At 56.1% G+C, this 14,150-nt stretch overlaps 4 protein-coding genes across 4 annotated transcripts; 2 read left to right on the forward strand and 2 right to left on the reverse strand.

The window, feature by feature from the left end:
• Positions 1-1,778: 1,778 nt before the first annotated feature.
• LTHEOB_724 (uncharacterized protein) lies at positions 1,779-7,768 on the reverse strand (the record flags this gene model as incomplete). Its single annotated transcript, XM_035516584.1, has 4 exons — positions 1,779-1,785; positions 1,851-2,141; positions 2,207-2,857; positions 4,002-7,768. The coding sequence occupies 4 exons, from the start codon at positions 7,766-7,768 to the stop codon at positions 1,779-1,781; spliced, it is 4,716 nt and encodes a 1,571-aa protein (XP_035369483.1).
• A 496-nt stretch (positions 7,769-8,264) lies between these two features.
• LTHEOB_725 (RNA polymerase I specific transcription initiation factor RRN9) lies at positions 8,265-10,319 on the forward strand (the record flags this gene model as incomplete). Its single annotated transcript, XM_035516595.1, has 1 exon — positions 8,265-10,319. One exon carries the CDS (start codon positions 8,265-8,267, stop codon positions 10,317-10,319), a length of 2,055 nt encoding a protein of 684 aa, XP_035369484.1.
• Positions 10,320-10,673: 354 nt separating this feature from the next.
• Positions 10,674-11,583, reverse strand: LTHEOB_726 (cAMP-regulated phosphoprotein 21-like; the record flags this gene model as incomplete). Its single annotated transcript, XM_035516606.1, has 2 exons — positions 10,674-10,723; positions 10,788-11,583. 2 exons carry the CDS (start codon positions 11,581-11,583, stop codon positions 10,674-10,676), a joined length of 846 nt encoding a protein of 281 aa, XP_035369485.1.
• Positions 11,584-12,754: 1,171 nt separating this feature from the next.
• LTHEOB_727 (Vacuolar iron transporter) lies at positions 12,755-13,956 on the forward strand (the record flags this gene model as incomplete). The annotated part of the gene is made up of 4 exons (XM_035516617.1): positions 12,755-12,927; positions 13,246-13,513; positions 13,566-13,656; positions 13,712-13,956. The coding sequence occupies 4 exons, from the start codon at positions 12,755-12,757 to the stop codon at positions 13,954-13,956; spliced, it is 777 nt and encodes a 258-aa protein (XP_035369486.1).
• Between the last annotated feature and the right edge of the window lie 194 nt (positions 13,957-14,150).

Consider the following 14,150-nt stretch of genomic DNA (forward strand, 5'->3'; position numbering starts at 1 on the left):
CGAACGCTTCTACAACACAAATGCTCCGGGCCGTTCAAATCCACCATTTTGCTGGAGCCAAATCAGATTCCCGAAGCTTCAGATGAGAACAAGTTCGGCACAGATGCGGCTCTGGAAGTCTTATGCGATGTGTCTAATCGAATTCGACCAGTTCAGCTCGATGACATCAAAATCGAGAAGAAGACTGTCCAGGAGGCGGGCGGTATACCAAAGGAAACGACTGAAAAAAAGGAGATCCATACAACCTTTCAAGACGTTGTGCAGAGAACCTGCAAAGTGTTGGAGCAGATGGTGGACCAACAAAACCCAGCAGATCGGAACGGTTTCAGCATGAAATGCAGAGCGCGGAAGCATATTGATGGGTGGGATTTCGAAAGTTTCCTGGACAGAAGAACGTCATACCCCAGTGTCGCTACGTTTGAGGCAATGGGGCACGGATGGGTTGACTTCATCGGTGGACTCGGAGCAGTTACTCTGTTCGCAAAAGGCTTCGGTGAGATAATCGAACCAGCCCACGCAGAAAGATTCTGCTCTCGCTGGACAAAATTGCCAAAAGAACGGTACTATCTCGCGGCTTGTTGTTCTGACCTCATCAAAGCCACGAAATCGGCAGATGCAGCGAAGCTTTGCAAGAGCGTCAACTTCTCCGAGCTCTGTTCCTGTACGGACAAAGGCCACGTGGAACAGCTCGCCTTACCTGCGCAGTCCCTTAAAGTGCCCAAAGGATGCACTCTATTACCCCACGGAAGCACTGTATCTCTACATTCTCATGGCGCGATGATATTTGCCCACAACATCGCCTTGAAATGGAGATGGAAAAGCCCTGCAAGAGGTATTTTGGAGGATCCAGGACCATCCGATGTCTCCGAACCTCTCTTCGATGATAGCGCTCTTGGCTCTAGCCAGGTTCGTTCATCACACATCGAAACCGCCAGCGAATCGAGCCAGGAACATGAGCAGCCTCCAGACGAAAGATCGACCACTGATCATTCACCAATTCCGGATCCAGCGCTCGGGAAGAGTATAGAACCAGAGCAATTTCAGAGCGAAGAACCACAGACAGTCGTCACTCAGGACGTTCCCTCGGGAATAGGCGAACAAGGCCCACAAGATGAACAAAATGTGTCCACCGAACCTCTTCAACCTCTTCAACGGACTTCAAGAGATCAATCGTCTCCTAGAGAGACATCTACAGAAGTGAGGACCGAGACTCGAGCATCAAGTAATCACTCGAAGAAAAGAGGAAAACATCGGGTGAGGAAGCGATTTCAGAAGGTTTTCAAGAAGGAATATTGGGACCGCTTTCTGCATCGAAAGTCTGGGTGACGCATTCTCTGTCGAATGCAAGAGAATCGAGATGCATCGAGGAATGCAATTCCTCGATTTTGAGGAAAGACCCGGGAAAGTCACGAAGCGAATAAGGGCAAAGTAAAGAGATGTAATAGAAGCAGTGTCTCAAACCTTGTTGCAATTTTTTCCGAACATCATGAACTGAGTTTTTGGTTTAGACTCGCTGATAAAATATACTCTTCCCATACTTCCGGCGGTACCAAATGGGCTAAATTCATAAAACAGTAACCCTGCTCCATGTCACCATTTCAGTCATCAATGACCCACTTTTTCTTTTGTGAAAAGTAGGCTGCAACAAGCTGATCCGATTCAGGATTCAGTCCGAGCTACCAAAGAGCTTCAAGCTAGCGAGCGTTTCTTGATGAAAAGCCCTGCAGCAGTGCTCACAATAGAGCAGACCAGCGAAATGGCTTTTTACAGTCCTTAGCTTAAAAGCTAAAACACAAGATGGAAGGCAAAATGCATAACTTACTATAATTCCTTTGAATCCTTTCACGTACAGGGCAACCACAACACCCTTCAGTCTGACATCGAGCTTCTGAACAAATTCAATGGTCTCGAGGCATCTGCGGATGAACTTGTCCCGGTTCCCGACGTCAATCTCCGTTGTCGTCCGCAAGCCGTACCGCAGTGTAGCCTGGAGCATCGCAGGGCTTAGCGAAATGCCGATGACTGAGCCGATAGAGGACGAAAGGATAATACTAGAGCTGCCAATCGCTCTGAGCGGTTGCAGCAAGGAAGCGCTAAGAGCGATGAACAGCGCGGAACTGGCAGCACCGGTCCCGAATTCACTAAATTATCTCAAAATCAGTGATCGCTTTGCAGCGTCGATATGAGAATTGATTCATTAACTTACCCAGGCACGATATATAGGCTTTCCCAAAACCCCGTTGACCCGTTCCAGCGCATCAGCATCAAGAGATATCCGACAGACGTGCACGTGGTGCCGAGGGTAATAATAGCCTTATAATTGCCGTGCCGCTTAATCAAGGCACCACTCAATAGCTGACTGACAGTATTCCCCAGCACAGCAGGAACCAGATGCGCGCCAGCCTCAGTCGCCGTGGCTGTGGCAGCGCCGCCACTGCCAGTGATCTGGAAGTACAGCGGCACCGTGACCATCATGCTGGACTGGGCGGCCATCTGCACGACCGTGACGACGGAGCTGAGGACGAAGTCGGGCTTGTGGAAGAGGGGGAGCGGGAGGACCGGCTCCTTCGCGCGGGCCTCGGCTTTGGCGAAGAGGAAGCCGCTGATGACGTCGGCGGTGAGGAGGAGGTAGATGAGCGGGTGGGACCAGGGCACTTGTTTGCCGCCGAGCTCGAGGGGCAGGAGCAGGAGGAGGGTGGTGGAGATGAGGGCGGCTGAGCCGGCGACGTCGATGCGGGAGAGTTTGTCTTTCGTGGGTTGGTCGGAGTTTGTGGAGGATTCAGGGATGTTTGCGAGTATGATGAACCAGGCAAGAGCCGAGGCGATGGCCATCATGGGGACTTGGATCAGGAATGACCTGAGGCGGCTTTAGTCAAGGAGGACTGGATAGGCATGAGTCGATTCTACTGAACCCTCTCGCAGCCCATGACTATCGCGAAGAATAACAGGGCTCCCTAGCTCTACCCTAGAAAAATAACATATATGGGGAGCTGATTGCGCTTATACAGATGATGTGATAGGCTGGGTTCACTGGCACCTGCTGTTTTAGCAATCAACAGGACACGGAAAAATATATTCACGCTGGTGGGCGGCTGCGACGCCTGTCCATAGAAGGTTAGATGATAATGAAACTTACTGAGTCATTACCCAAGCCATCGTGGCTGTGACAGTTCTCTACCTTGGCAATCCAGGACATACGCTTCTTAATGATACTTTGGTCCGTGCATGAGCTTGTTAAGACTACAGCTTATAGATTCAACTCAAGGCAAGACCATGGTATTCTTCATCCAAATGAATGGTATGTACCATCTATGAACGCCGCCTACTAAAAATAATACCTATCAAACGTCGACCAAAAAGACCACTATATACCCGCCGCGCCAACCGGCAGTCCATTACCAAATTCTCCCCACCCCTTGCCCAAAGTTTTTTTTATCGACGTCCACCAGGCTCCATACCCCCATCCATGCATCCAGATGAACAACAAACTTTACTACTACTTGACTACGATTGAGTGGCTATAAGGTATAGTGAAAGAGAAAAAAAAAAGAGAAATGAAAGCGCACATCCAAAACGCCGCGCTTCGAAACCAGCTGAGAGAACAAAAAGAAGAGGGAGGAGAGAATGAGAAGTAAAGACAAAAAAAAAAAGGAAAATGCAAATGAAAGACAAAAACCACTGTGTCTACCACACAGCCGGGGTATCAGATCTACACACCACACCCACTCCGATACGTCACTTTCTTCTCCAACCAACCACCAACCTGCAACCTCCAACCCAACGCAAACAAGGAATAATTCTTTTTCACCACCACCATCTCCTCTTCCTCACTCACACCTCCACTAATCAATCACTCCAACCACAAAAACCACCTCACCCCCCTCCCAACCCCCCTCACAGCCGCCAACCCGGTCCTAACCACAACAACCACCAACCAAACCCACCACATAACGCCCAAAACACACCACTCCAACAACATCCACCCAAACCTCCTCACCCACCTCATCCTCCTCCTCCGCGCCCTCATCATCGCATCGACGCGATCCGCCACCGCTTTCACCGCCAACGTCGCGCCGCTCGTGACCTCGCGCGTAAACGCGTCCGCATCGTCCGCGCACGCGTGGCAGCGCGGCGTGAGGCGGTCGCCGAGCTCGATGCGCAGGCGCTCGCAGCGCAGGTGCAGCTCGCGGACCTGTTCCGCGCGGAAGCGGTCCATGGCGCGGGCCAGCGCGGCCGCGCCGGCCTCGAGGTCGGAAGCGAGGATGCGCGCGGCGAGGACGTGCTGTTCTTTCCGGGCGACGGTGGGGATGAGGGCCGTGTGTTTGCGGATTTCTTCGATGTTGGAGGGATCTGCGTCGGCGTCGTCGTCGGTTTCTGCTGCGATTTCGGCGACGCGGAGGAGGAAAGGAGGGGGTGTGTCCGGGACGGTGTGGGCGCGGCGGGCGAGCTCGGCGGCTTTGATGCCCGAGCAGAGGAGGAGGGCTTGGATGCGGGCGATGTCGGTGCGCTTGTTGGCCATGATGGAGGCGGCGCAGGGATGGTGGGTTGCCGACGCGCGGCGTTGGGTGTCCTCGTCGGTGATGCTCCAGTGGCGCTGTGGTGAGGGACGGGCGGGTGATCGGTCGCTGTACTTGCGCTCAACGGGCAGGCGAGAGAGTTCGGATGGGGGAAACCCGGCGCGTCCGGCTCCGCCTGGCAGTTCCAAGAGTTTGGTCATGCGGCGACGGACGGCGGATGGGGAGCGCGAATGGGAATGAGAGACAGGACCTTCGGAACGAGCTCGAACACCATTGCTCACGTGCTGGACTTGGAGGGCGCCGGGAGATGATGACCGGCTAACATTGGTGTCGAGACGTGGCGGGGCCAGACGATCAAAGCGCGACGGTCGAGTACGTCCACGTCGAGTTTCTGATGGGGCAGTGGATGGATCACGCTTCTGATCCTGTGAGGCCGCAGACTTGAAGGTTGGTAGCGCATAGCCTTGTCGCCGGTCCGACACATCAGACGCATCCGAGAGCCCTGTATCTGTCCCGGTCCGTGAGATAGGTTTAGGCCGACGCTTCACGACGCTCTTGGACATATCGTCGTCCGTGTCTGACGTAGATGACATCTCGCCATCAGAGGACGAGTCCTCATCTGCCTCTTCCGGTGGCTTGTCCTTCTTGAAGATAAACTTCCTCGCTTTTGATCCTTCTCGTCCCACATCCTTGAAGAACCTGCTAACGGCCGAACTTGGCTCCTTCCCTTCTTTGCGACCTCTGCTTACCTTGCCCTCTTGGATGGACGCGAGGCTACTCAAGCTATCAGTCGTCTTGTGCCTTTTCAGCAAAGCAGGCCTGGACAACGAGTTTGAACGACGAGGCAGATCGATGCTCAGGCGACTGGGATCAATAGATTCTCCACTGGGCTGCTTGTTGCTGAGTGGGTCAGGGGCAAAGTCCAGAGCCTCCACCTTGTGAGCCTTTGCACTCCCTTCGGAACGGAAGAATGGCAATTTCGATCTCTTCGACTTGGTACGATCCGGAGAGGCTACGCGACTTCCTGGCGAGGATGCACCGAAGCTGAAGGTCTTCGAGAGGGGGGTATTGGGGACTGAAGAATCCAGGCCGTCCATAGAAGGACGCGATTCGGTAGGATTGCTCGACATCAGGGTCAGGCGCTTAGTCGCTCTCTTTGCTCCGGCCCTGGGGTCAACATCACTCTCAGTCTCGCTCATCACCCGGTGCGGTGCTGGTCTGCCTTGGTTAGCACCCCAATGCTTCTCCGGAGAGCTCATGATCGGGGACAGTCCATTCTCTGCTCGAGCATCATCTTCCAGCAATGTCTTCATGTGACGTTCCAGAGGACCTATATTCTCATCCTGAGTGCTCAGTCTGCGATCGTGCTTCTTCCGCCGTTCGCTCATATCATCGTCGCTCGACGAGAGGCCGGAAGAACTGCTTGAGCGGTTTCGAGATATCCAGCCAAGTCGCTTTCCACGTTCGGGGCTATCTTCTCGGTGAGTGTGAAGGAAGTGACGCTTCTTACGACCTCTGTGGCTCTCGGCTTCGCTGGAGTAGTTGGATCGAGGTTCCGAGAGCGGACCGCCGCCAGCCATCGAGCCTGCAGTGCTCACACGTCGTCTGTCCATGCTAGGTCTGCCCTGATCTTTGCTCAGACGAGGATTGAATAGACTTGTTGAACGTGGCGAAGGGAAAATCCTGTTGCCATTTCTGTCTTCAATCAGACTTTTGTGATTGTCTTGCTCGAGCCACGCTGCATCGGCCAAAAATTCGGTTGGTAAGGTGAACCAATCCATACGGGGGCGTTTTTGCTTTCCCAACAGGATGCTAGGCTTCTTGCCATCTTGAGGCTGTTCGTGGCTGCCCTGGAACATGGGGTCTGGTATGAACGGAGGCAGAAGAACTTTGTCCTCTTGTCGATAGTTTTGTTGGAATCTTGCTTTTTCCACATTGTCAAGCCACACCTTCACTCTATCCACGTCTTCAAAATCGACAACATCGGGCTGAAGCTGCCTTCGTTCGCGGGCTCGAAGTTTCCTGTTGCGGATGAACTGCAGAGGATTGTATCGTCGACCAAGGGGATCCGGACCTGTGCGTGAAAGGGTTTTTCTTAACTCTACGTTCGGGCTGCCGGGGGAACTGAACGCACTGTAAGTGTAGCTGGCTTCACTGTCTGGTTTGAGCGGCGGAAGATGTTGCAGTAATCGACGGTACTCTGCTCCCAGTTCCACATAAGTTTTTGCTTTTTCTGCCCGGGCCAGAGTTGCTGCTGTGAAGGTATAGTTATGTTGTGGTCCGAGATTGTTGTCCAAGACTGCATTGGGGCTTGATATGGAGACATGTCGGGAAGCAGATGTGCTCAACCGACCGCCGCCTGGGGATATGTTGCGCGATACGCGGCGCTGTTGTTGCAGATGCTGCTTGAGGCTCCCTCCAATCCCATAGTCATAGAAGCTTCCTTGCATGGGCGTGTTTGGAATGCCCATGCCCGAAGATGTTGCTCTTCTACTACGAGGTATGGAGGGCGCAATGAGCTGGCCATGTCCCAAATTCCGCCTTCTACTTTCACTCAGATTCAAAGCCATGTGGATAATTTGTGCCGGGTCGATACCAGCATTTGCTGGCGACAACTCGTTTTCCCCATATTCGTGCGCGCCATCCACATCGATGCCCAGCCCAGGCCTAGCTTGCGCCTTATGATTCTCTGGAGTCCGCGCCCCGAATTCCTCGGGCGCATGGCCGTTACCGGACGGCAGCGCAAGATCCGTATCGCCGCTGAGCGGGCGACTCCGGGCGGACGACCCCCTGCTAAATGCCCTGTGGGACCCGTCGTGAGACGAGGGGCTCTTGCTCTTGTGCCGACTTCCCGAGCGCGCCGCCTCTTCTATCTCCTCGGCGTGGGTTTCCCGAGAGCGACGGCGCGCGCTGCTGGAGCCAGGCAGGGCGGCGTCCAGGAGGAAGCCTCCAGCTCGCCTAGGCAGGCGGCGGCGACTCCTGTCGCGCTCTGCTAATTCGGCGCCCAGCAGCCCGTGCGCCCTTGTATTGTCGGTCTCGGCGCCGCCGTGTTGCGCAGCAGAGGCGGAGGCGTCGACACCGCCGCGCTGCAGCAGCTTCCGCCTCTTGCTCGTTGTGGTGCTCGTGTCGGCATGGTCGTTGCGGTGGTGGGGGTCGTGGGCGGAGTGCAGGGTGGCGGAGGAGGACTGTGAGGGCTGCGATGAGGTCGAGTGTCGAGGATCACTCGGGGGCGTGGAGACGGCCGAGGCCATGTCGTCGGGGGAGTGGTGCTACCGCTGGTTCGCGGCAGGAGGGCGGACGCGCCAGGCGCACATATCTCGTGGTTGCAGGCTGCTATTTTTTTTATTACTCGGCGGGGGATTCCGGTGCGGCGGGGGAGGAGCGGGAGGAGGAGAAGGAGGGCGGGAGCGTCCCAAGGATGCGACAGTAGCAGCAGCAGTGATATTGCGCAGAGGCCAGAGCCTTGAGCACCACGTAGCTGGGGCACGAGAGCGGGAGATGACGACGCTGCGCACCCACCCGGCAAATCAACAGCCCCATGTGATGCGATCGTCGTTGCCCTATGACCCCCAGTTTCCCCATCACGGAGCGCGGAAAAAAAATTCATGTAATCCCTGCACAGCTGAGTTTCGAAACTTACCCGCAGCTCAGGGACCTGCGACAGGCGCCACGCTCCACCCTGCCGTGCAACCCCACTGTTGATCCCTTCGCCGCCGCCGGCCAAAATGTGCCCGAGCACCACCTAACATGTCTTTGTTCGGCGGACCGCTGCCCGCCAATGCCCGCGAGTCGTCGCCCTACTACCGCTCCTCGAGCCTGCCTCTGCCCTCCAGCCCACCGCCAGTCCCGCACACCGACGATGACGCGCCTGTCTCGTCCATCGAGCGCGACCCCGACCAGGACGATGAGGCAGTGAATGCCGCCAACGACGACGAGTCGTCCGGGAGCGAGTACACCACCTCGGACAGCGAAGACAACCGCCCCCGGTTCCAAGGCAAATGGCAGACCTACCGCCGGCACATCCAGGAGGAGCGCGACCTCACCGAGTCGCTCGCGAAGCTACGCGCCGAGGACCTGGCCCTGCACCTCTACGACGCCCACGCCTTGAAGCGCCGCCTCCTCGCTGAAAAAGCTGCCAGGAGGGCCGCGGGCGAGGAGGCCGGGGACGCCGACGATGAAAGTGACGAAGATGACGGCCAATGGAAGCCTCCGAGAGCGTGGACTGCGTGGCCGCTGGAGCCGGAACACGTTCCCAGGCCTTACGAGCGCTTCACCATACTGCCGACGATCGATCCGGACGAGGAATTCACTTTTCGCCGGCCTGGACACGATCGGCAGAGGCCAATTCGGGACATCAAGGAGATTCTGGTGGGGTTGGTGCAGAAAAATGCGAAGGAGAGGTGGGACAAGAAAGAATGGGCGGATGAGACGGACCCGGAGGCTGGCGAGGAACGTTTGACTTCGCGCAGGAGCCCACACGAAGCAAATGGCGGCGCGACGGCAGATCGGATGGATATTGATGGACATGGGCCCAACCGCGGAGCTAGTGCACGTCGCGCAGCCACACCCACTGGTTCCCGACGGGAGTTCATCCTAGACGACGACAAGGCGTATGAAGCTCTCGGGCCGACCACTCGCTCCATCGTGAGCAAACTGAACGATGTACTCATGGCCGTCCACCAACGCGAATCTCGCGGCCGAGGTAGAAAATCTCAGAGAGAGACTGCAACCGCAACCGACACCGAAGCGTCCCGCTCTCGCAGCACGAAACGTCGAAAGAAGATGCAAAACGCCAGTGAAGGAGAAACCAAGGTCAAACGCCGTCGAGGCAGACCACCTAAGTCCGCTAGCCAAACCCCAGGGCCCGACTCGACGCCCTACGTCACCGAAGGCGAGGAGACGTCAGCTTCGGCGAAGAAGCGGGGACGAGGCCGCCCGAAAAAGTACGACAGGCTGCCCGGCGAGTCGTATTACATGGCCAGGAAGCGTCTCGCGGCAGCAGCCGGTCAGCTTCCAGGCAGCAATCCTTCAAGCCGAGCGCAAACCACCGAGCCCGAGCCCGATCGTGCCTCCTCCAGACCACCGACTCCGAACAATCCGTCCGCTGCTACCGCGGCGCTGCTCGCGCGGCCGCGCTCGAACAGCACGTCGTCGGAAGATGACAGCGACGGCCCGGAGACGGGGGGAAAGCAGCCGCTGCGTCGTGGTGGGAAGGCCCCGCCGCTGAAGAATTGGCGCGATGTCCTCGGCAAGGCATCGTCGCTCGGTGGCTTCAGCGAGGCTGCCATTGCTCGCGCGACGCGGCGCTGTGCGGAGCTGTTTGGCGAGGACAGGACGGTTCGGACGGCTGAGAGTCAAGTTACTGTAGAAGCGCCTGCAGAGGAAGTTCAACAGGATCAAGGTGTTGCAGAGGAAGAACCTACCGCGGAAGAAGACGCCGGGGAAGGACCTTCTGCCCCGAGGCCGCCTCGAGTTGAAGCTCCACAAGCTGAGGAGGAGCCTTCAGAGGAAGAGGCTGGTCAGCCGGGTGACACCGACTGGGCGGACGACGAAGAGGATGGAGACGGAAACAAGCGCCCGGCTTGGGATGGGTCTAGTTTGGCATGTCCTCATTCCGATTGTGAGAGATACACCGAACCATATGCAAAACTTTGGCGGTTGCGTGAGCATGTCAAGAAGAAGCACAAGTACACCCTTGATGCTCCCCGCATCAATTCGAAGAAGTGGAAGAAGTGGATCATGGAGAAAGAAAAGAGCAAGTCCGCGAAACCTAAGCGTAAAGGAAAGGAAAAGGCAAAGTAAGTCGTGTTAAGAATAGCATTTAGCATTGTAATGCACCATTTCGAATCCATGGCTGCTGAGCGCTCTAGTATTTTCACGAATCTCTGTCTACTCTTTCTCCGTTGCTATCTAATCCGACAGTATGACGGCCTCGGCTCCATCGCTCGAGCTGAACGTGAAGCACTCGAGTTTCCTCCACTTGTAGAATTACCCGGTACCTGCCATAGCCACGGCCTCGCCATTAGCGAAACACGCCTTGTATTATTCCAGTGCTGGCTCTCCCAATCCCTACGCACAGCATTACCAAAAACAAACAGATAAACGACTGCCGCGACTAGGAGGAGTTTGAGTACCGCGTAGACAGCACCGCGACCTCTACCAACCACTCGCGCAGAAACCGCTCGAGAACTCAAAGCGCCAACGACCTTCCGATACACTGTCAAGACAGTCAGCAACGACGCCGGACGCACCCCTTTAGAGAAAACTTACCCTTCAAAAGCAACCTCCGCACCCAACGCGGAACCGACGGACATCCACCACCACTCGCCCTCCACCACCACAACACCGCCACCGCCTCGACCACCACCAGCGCCACCGCGTACGCATTCGCCAACGCGCGCCAGACCATCTCCGCCGCCCCCGGCGGACACGCCTGCCACCTCTGCCGCGCAACACTCTCCAACACCATCCCGGCGATCACGCATCCGTACACCACCGCCAGCGACGGGCCCGCCTTCTGCCATCCCCGCACGAGCAGCAGCAATGCGTCCTGCCCTAGCAACGCCACCACGACGGCGCGGTCCCATGATTCAACTAGTATGTCGGCGGTGCGACTGGACAGGAAGGTGGTGACGGGGGTGAGGTAGACGGTGCGGTAGGCGGTGAACACGAGATTAAAGACGGCGAAGGGCAGGGTGGTGAAGACGGCGTACCACGGGCGGACGAAGAGGGCGAGGCTGGCGAATGCGGCGGTGGGCGGAGCGAGCGTGACGAGGAGGTGGATGGCGGGGGGCGAGGGAGCGTCGTGGAAGGAGGCGTGGAGGACGAGGGCGGGGCCGAGGAAGAGAGTGGAGAGGAGGAGGGTGAGTGGGAGGGGGAGGGGGGGCGTGTGGTTAGTGCTGGGGACGGTGAGGAGGAGGGTGAGGGTGGTGGGGTTGGGGGCGCGGAGGAAGAGGTAGAGCGGGCGGAGGAGGGGGAGGGAAGGGTTTTGGATGTAGGGGGAGAGGTGGGTGGTTGTTAGGCGGCGAAGGTGGTCGAGGAAGGTGGTTGTGAGGGGCGTCGCCATGGTCGTGATGCTTGATGGGGACGATGGGACGGTTTGTGGAGGCGCGTGGCTTGTGTCCTGCGTAGACTTTGGAGTAGGCGTCTGTCTTTGTTCTTGGAGCTTGGCTTTTCATTGTCGGTTATTGTTCTCTTCCGCATTGGGAAGGCAATTCCACGGTGGATAACAAAAGGAACTCGGTTTCTCAACATTTTCACAAGAAAGGTGGTTTTGCTCGCGCGGATGGTCAAATCCATTGGCTGCACATATTTATGCAGGTTTGCAAATTACGTCTTCGTCTGGACGTTGGTTTAACTTGCTCATATATTATAAGGCCGTTCGTGTGGCACAGAGGGCGAGCTCAGATTTCTGCTGCTCACCGTAATGTGATGTCAAACGCTGCTACGGCACATTAGCCAGTCAGACGAGATCCCCACATGGGCTGATCAGTGGAGTTTTCACGATCGAAGTCGCAGATGAACGGGTGGGGAACAGTGCACATCGATGCAAGACTGACGCGCGTCGCCATTGACAACGCAGTAATCACTTCAGCCTTCCGCGAAAGCGATTCTGCGACTTTGTACATGTGGTGGTGTTATTTCCGTCCGGTTTTTCTGGGGTTCGGTGCGGTGCTAGAGGATCGGCCGAGTAATGGACCGCAGACGTGGCTGGTGCAAGAGGCGCAGAGCGGAACAGCGACAATTAAAACGGACGTAGACGAGGCCGAAGCAGAGCATCCTAAGCTTCTTGCGAGAGACCGAGGCCGAGACTGGCAATGTCCGATGCAGCCGCGACCCCGTCTCACCACCGGGGCCTGAGATCGCTTGGTGTGTAATAAACGAAAGCTCATTGGCTGGGGCCATCGGGGTAGGCGCATTCACTTCTGGAACTTGGAGGTAGTTGCGCGACCGAGCGTAGTACGGCCATTTTTTCTCTTTTATTATAAAGCTGCTCTCAGCCTTACATCGCCATCCTTCCTTCAGCTTCGCGCTTCTAATATCCTTTGTTCGTTTGCGTTGTGCTCTTACCCTCCTCCAACGGAACCACCACCGAGGCAGCCGGTACCTCGTCAACCAAGACCCCCAACTCCGCCACACTTCGAACTTGAAGCTCTCCTCCAGACCTTCTCCTTACTCCCACCTCGAGCCTCCCCGGTAATTCCGCCAAACGATCCCGTCAATCGCTCGTCGCCACCATGTCTCGTGAGGCACTCCTCCCCAAGCCGGGCGCCTATCTCACCTTCCCCGCCTCTGAGTCGCAACGCCACCCGGAAAAGCACTCTGACAACAACGCCGTGATACGCGACACCATCATCGGTTTCGCCGATGGGTTGACCGTCCCCTTCGCTCTGACTGCTGGCTTGTCCTCGTAAGTGCTGCTCTTCTTTTTCCCCCCTGTCGTATGCCCTCACGTTACGCCAAGCTCGGATTGCCCGTGACGGCCAAGGCTCTTTCTTACATCATGGATTTCCACGGCATGGCAGTCGGAAATATTGGAGGAGCATCCAAAGTGCTGTTTGCGTATGAATATCCGAGCAACCCGGCCAGGAGCTTCAATTTTCTTTATGATATTGCAATCTTCGAATTCCCGACTTTCAAGATGCGTGCGCTCCTCTTTGCCATGTGTCTTCCTCCTTCTTTTTTCTTCCTTTTTTCTTGAATTTAATTGAAAGCTAACTTTTCAAAGCATTGGTTCCACTCGGCTGGTGATCTTGGGCGGTCTTGCCGAGCTCTTCAGCGGTGCCATCAGCATGGGCCTGGGCGCGTATTTGGCCGCAGTGACGGAGAGCAAGACGTACCAAGTCGAAGAGGCACGGGAGAGACGCGAGGTAGAGCAGATGCCGGAGGCTGAAGAGGAGGAGATTTACGAGATCTTCGACGAGTATAACATTTCAAGGGAGACAGTTCGTCCGGTAGTCGAGGCCCTGAGGCAGGACAAGGAGATGTGGGTCAAGGTAAGCTCTTCTCTTCTCTGAATTTTGTGGATACGCTCTGACTCGATATTAGTTCATGATGGACTTTGAACTCAAGCTTGAGAAGCCGGCACTGAACCGGGCGTGGATTTCAGCACTGGTAATGGGTCTGTCCTACTTCCTTGGTAAGTCTGGCTGCCCGGGATTATTTTTTTTAAGTTGTATGCTAACCGTGCTTAGGTGGACTGGTGCCGATGCTTCCGTACTTCTTCCTCAACAACATCCACCATGCGCTGTTTACCTCGATCGCCATCACTGTCGTTGTTCTGCTTATCTTCGGTTACGTCAAGGCAAGCGCGACTAGCTGCCCAAGGAAGACGTGTTGGTACAGCGCGTTCCAGACGCTGCTTGTTGGGGCACTAGCGGCGGCAACCAGTTACGCCATCGTACGCGGGGTGGACTCGATGAAAGCCGGTGAAGACTAGATCCCGGCATGATGCACGGTGCGAAGTCTGCCCTCATGAAATACACAGGCAGCTACGAAAAGCTCATGTTTCCACTCAAAATGGCGTTATGGTAGAAGTAATACGGAGAGCTAAAGGGAAAAAAAAAAATACTACATAGGCGATATCGGCGAGCGCGCCTCAAAAAGACCGAGGAATTGCACATGCTTCTCGGC

Source organism: Lasiodiplodia theobromae (genome assembly GCF_012971845.1).
Source record: "Lasiodiplodia theobromae strain AM2As chromosome Unknown scaffold_2, whole genome shotgun sequence".
NCBI lineage: Eukaryota > Fungi > Ascomycota > Dothideomycetes > Botryosphaeriales > Botryosphaeriaceae > Lasiodiplodia > Lasiodiplodia theobromae.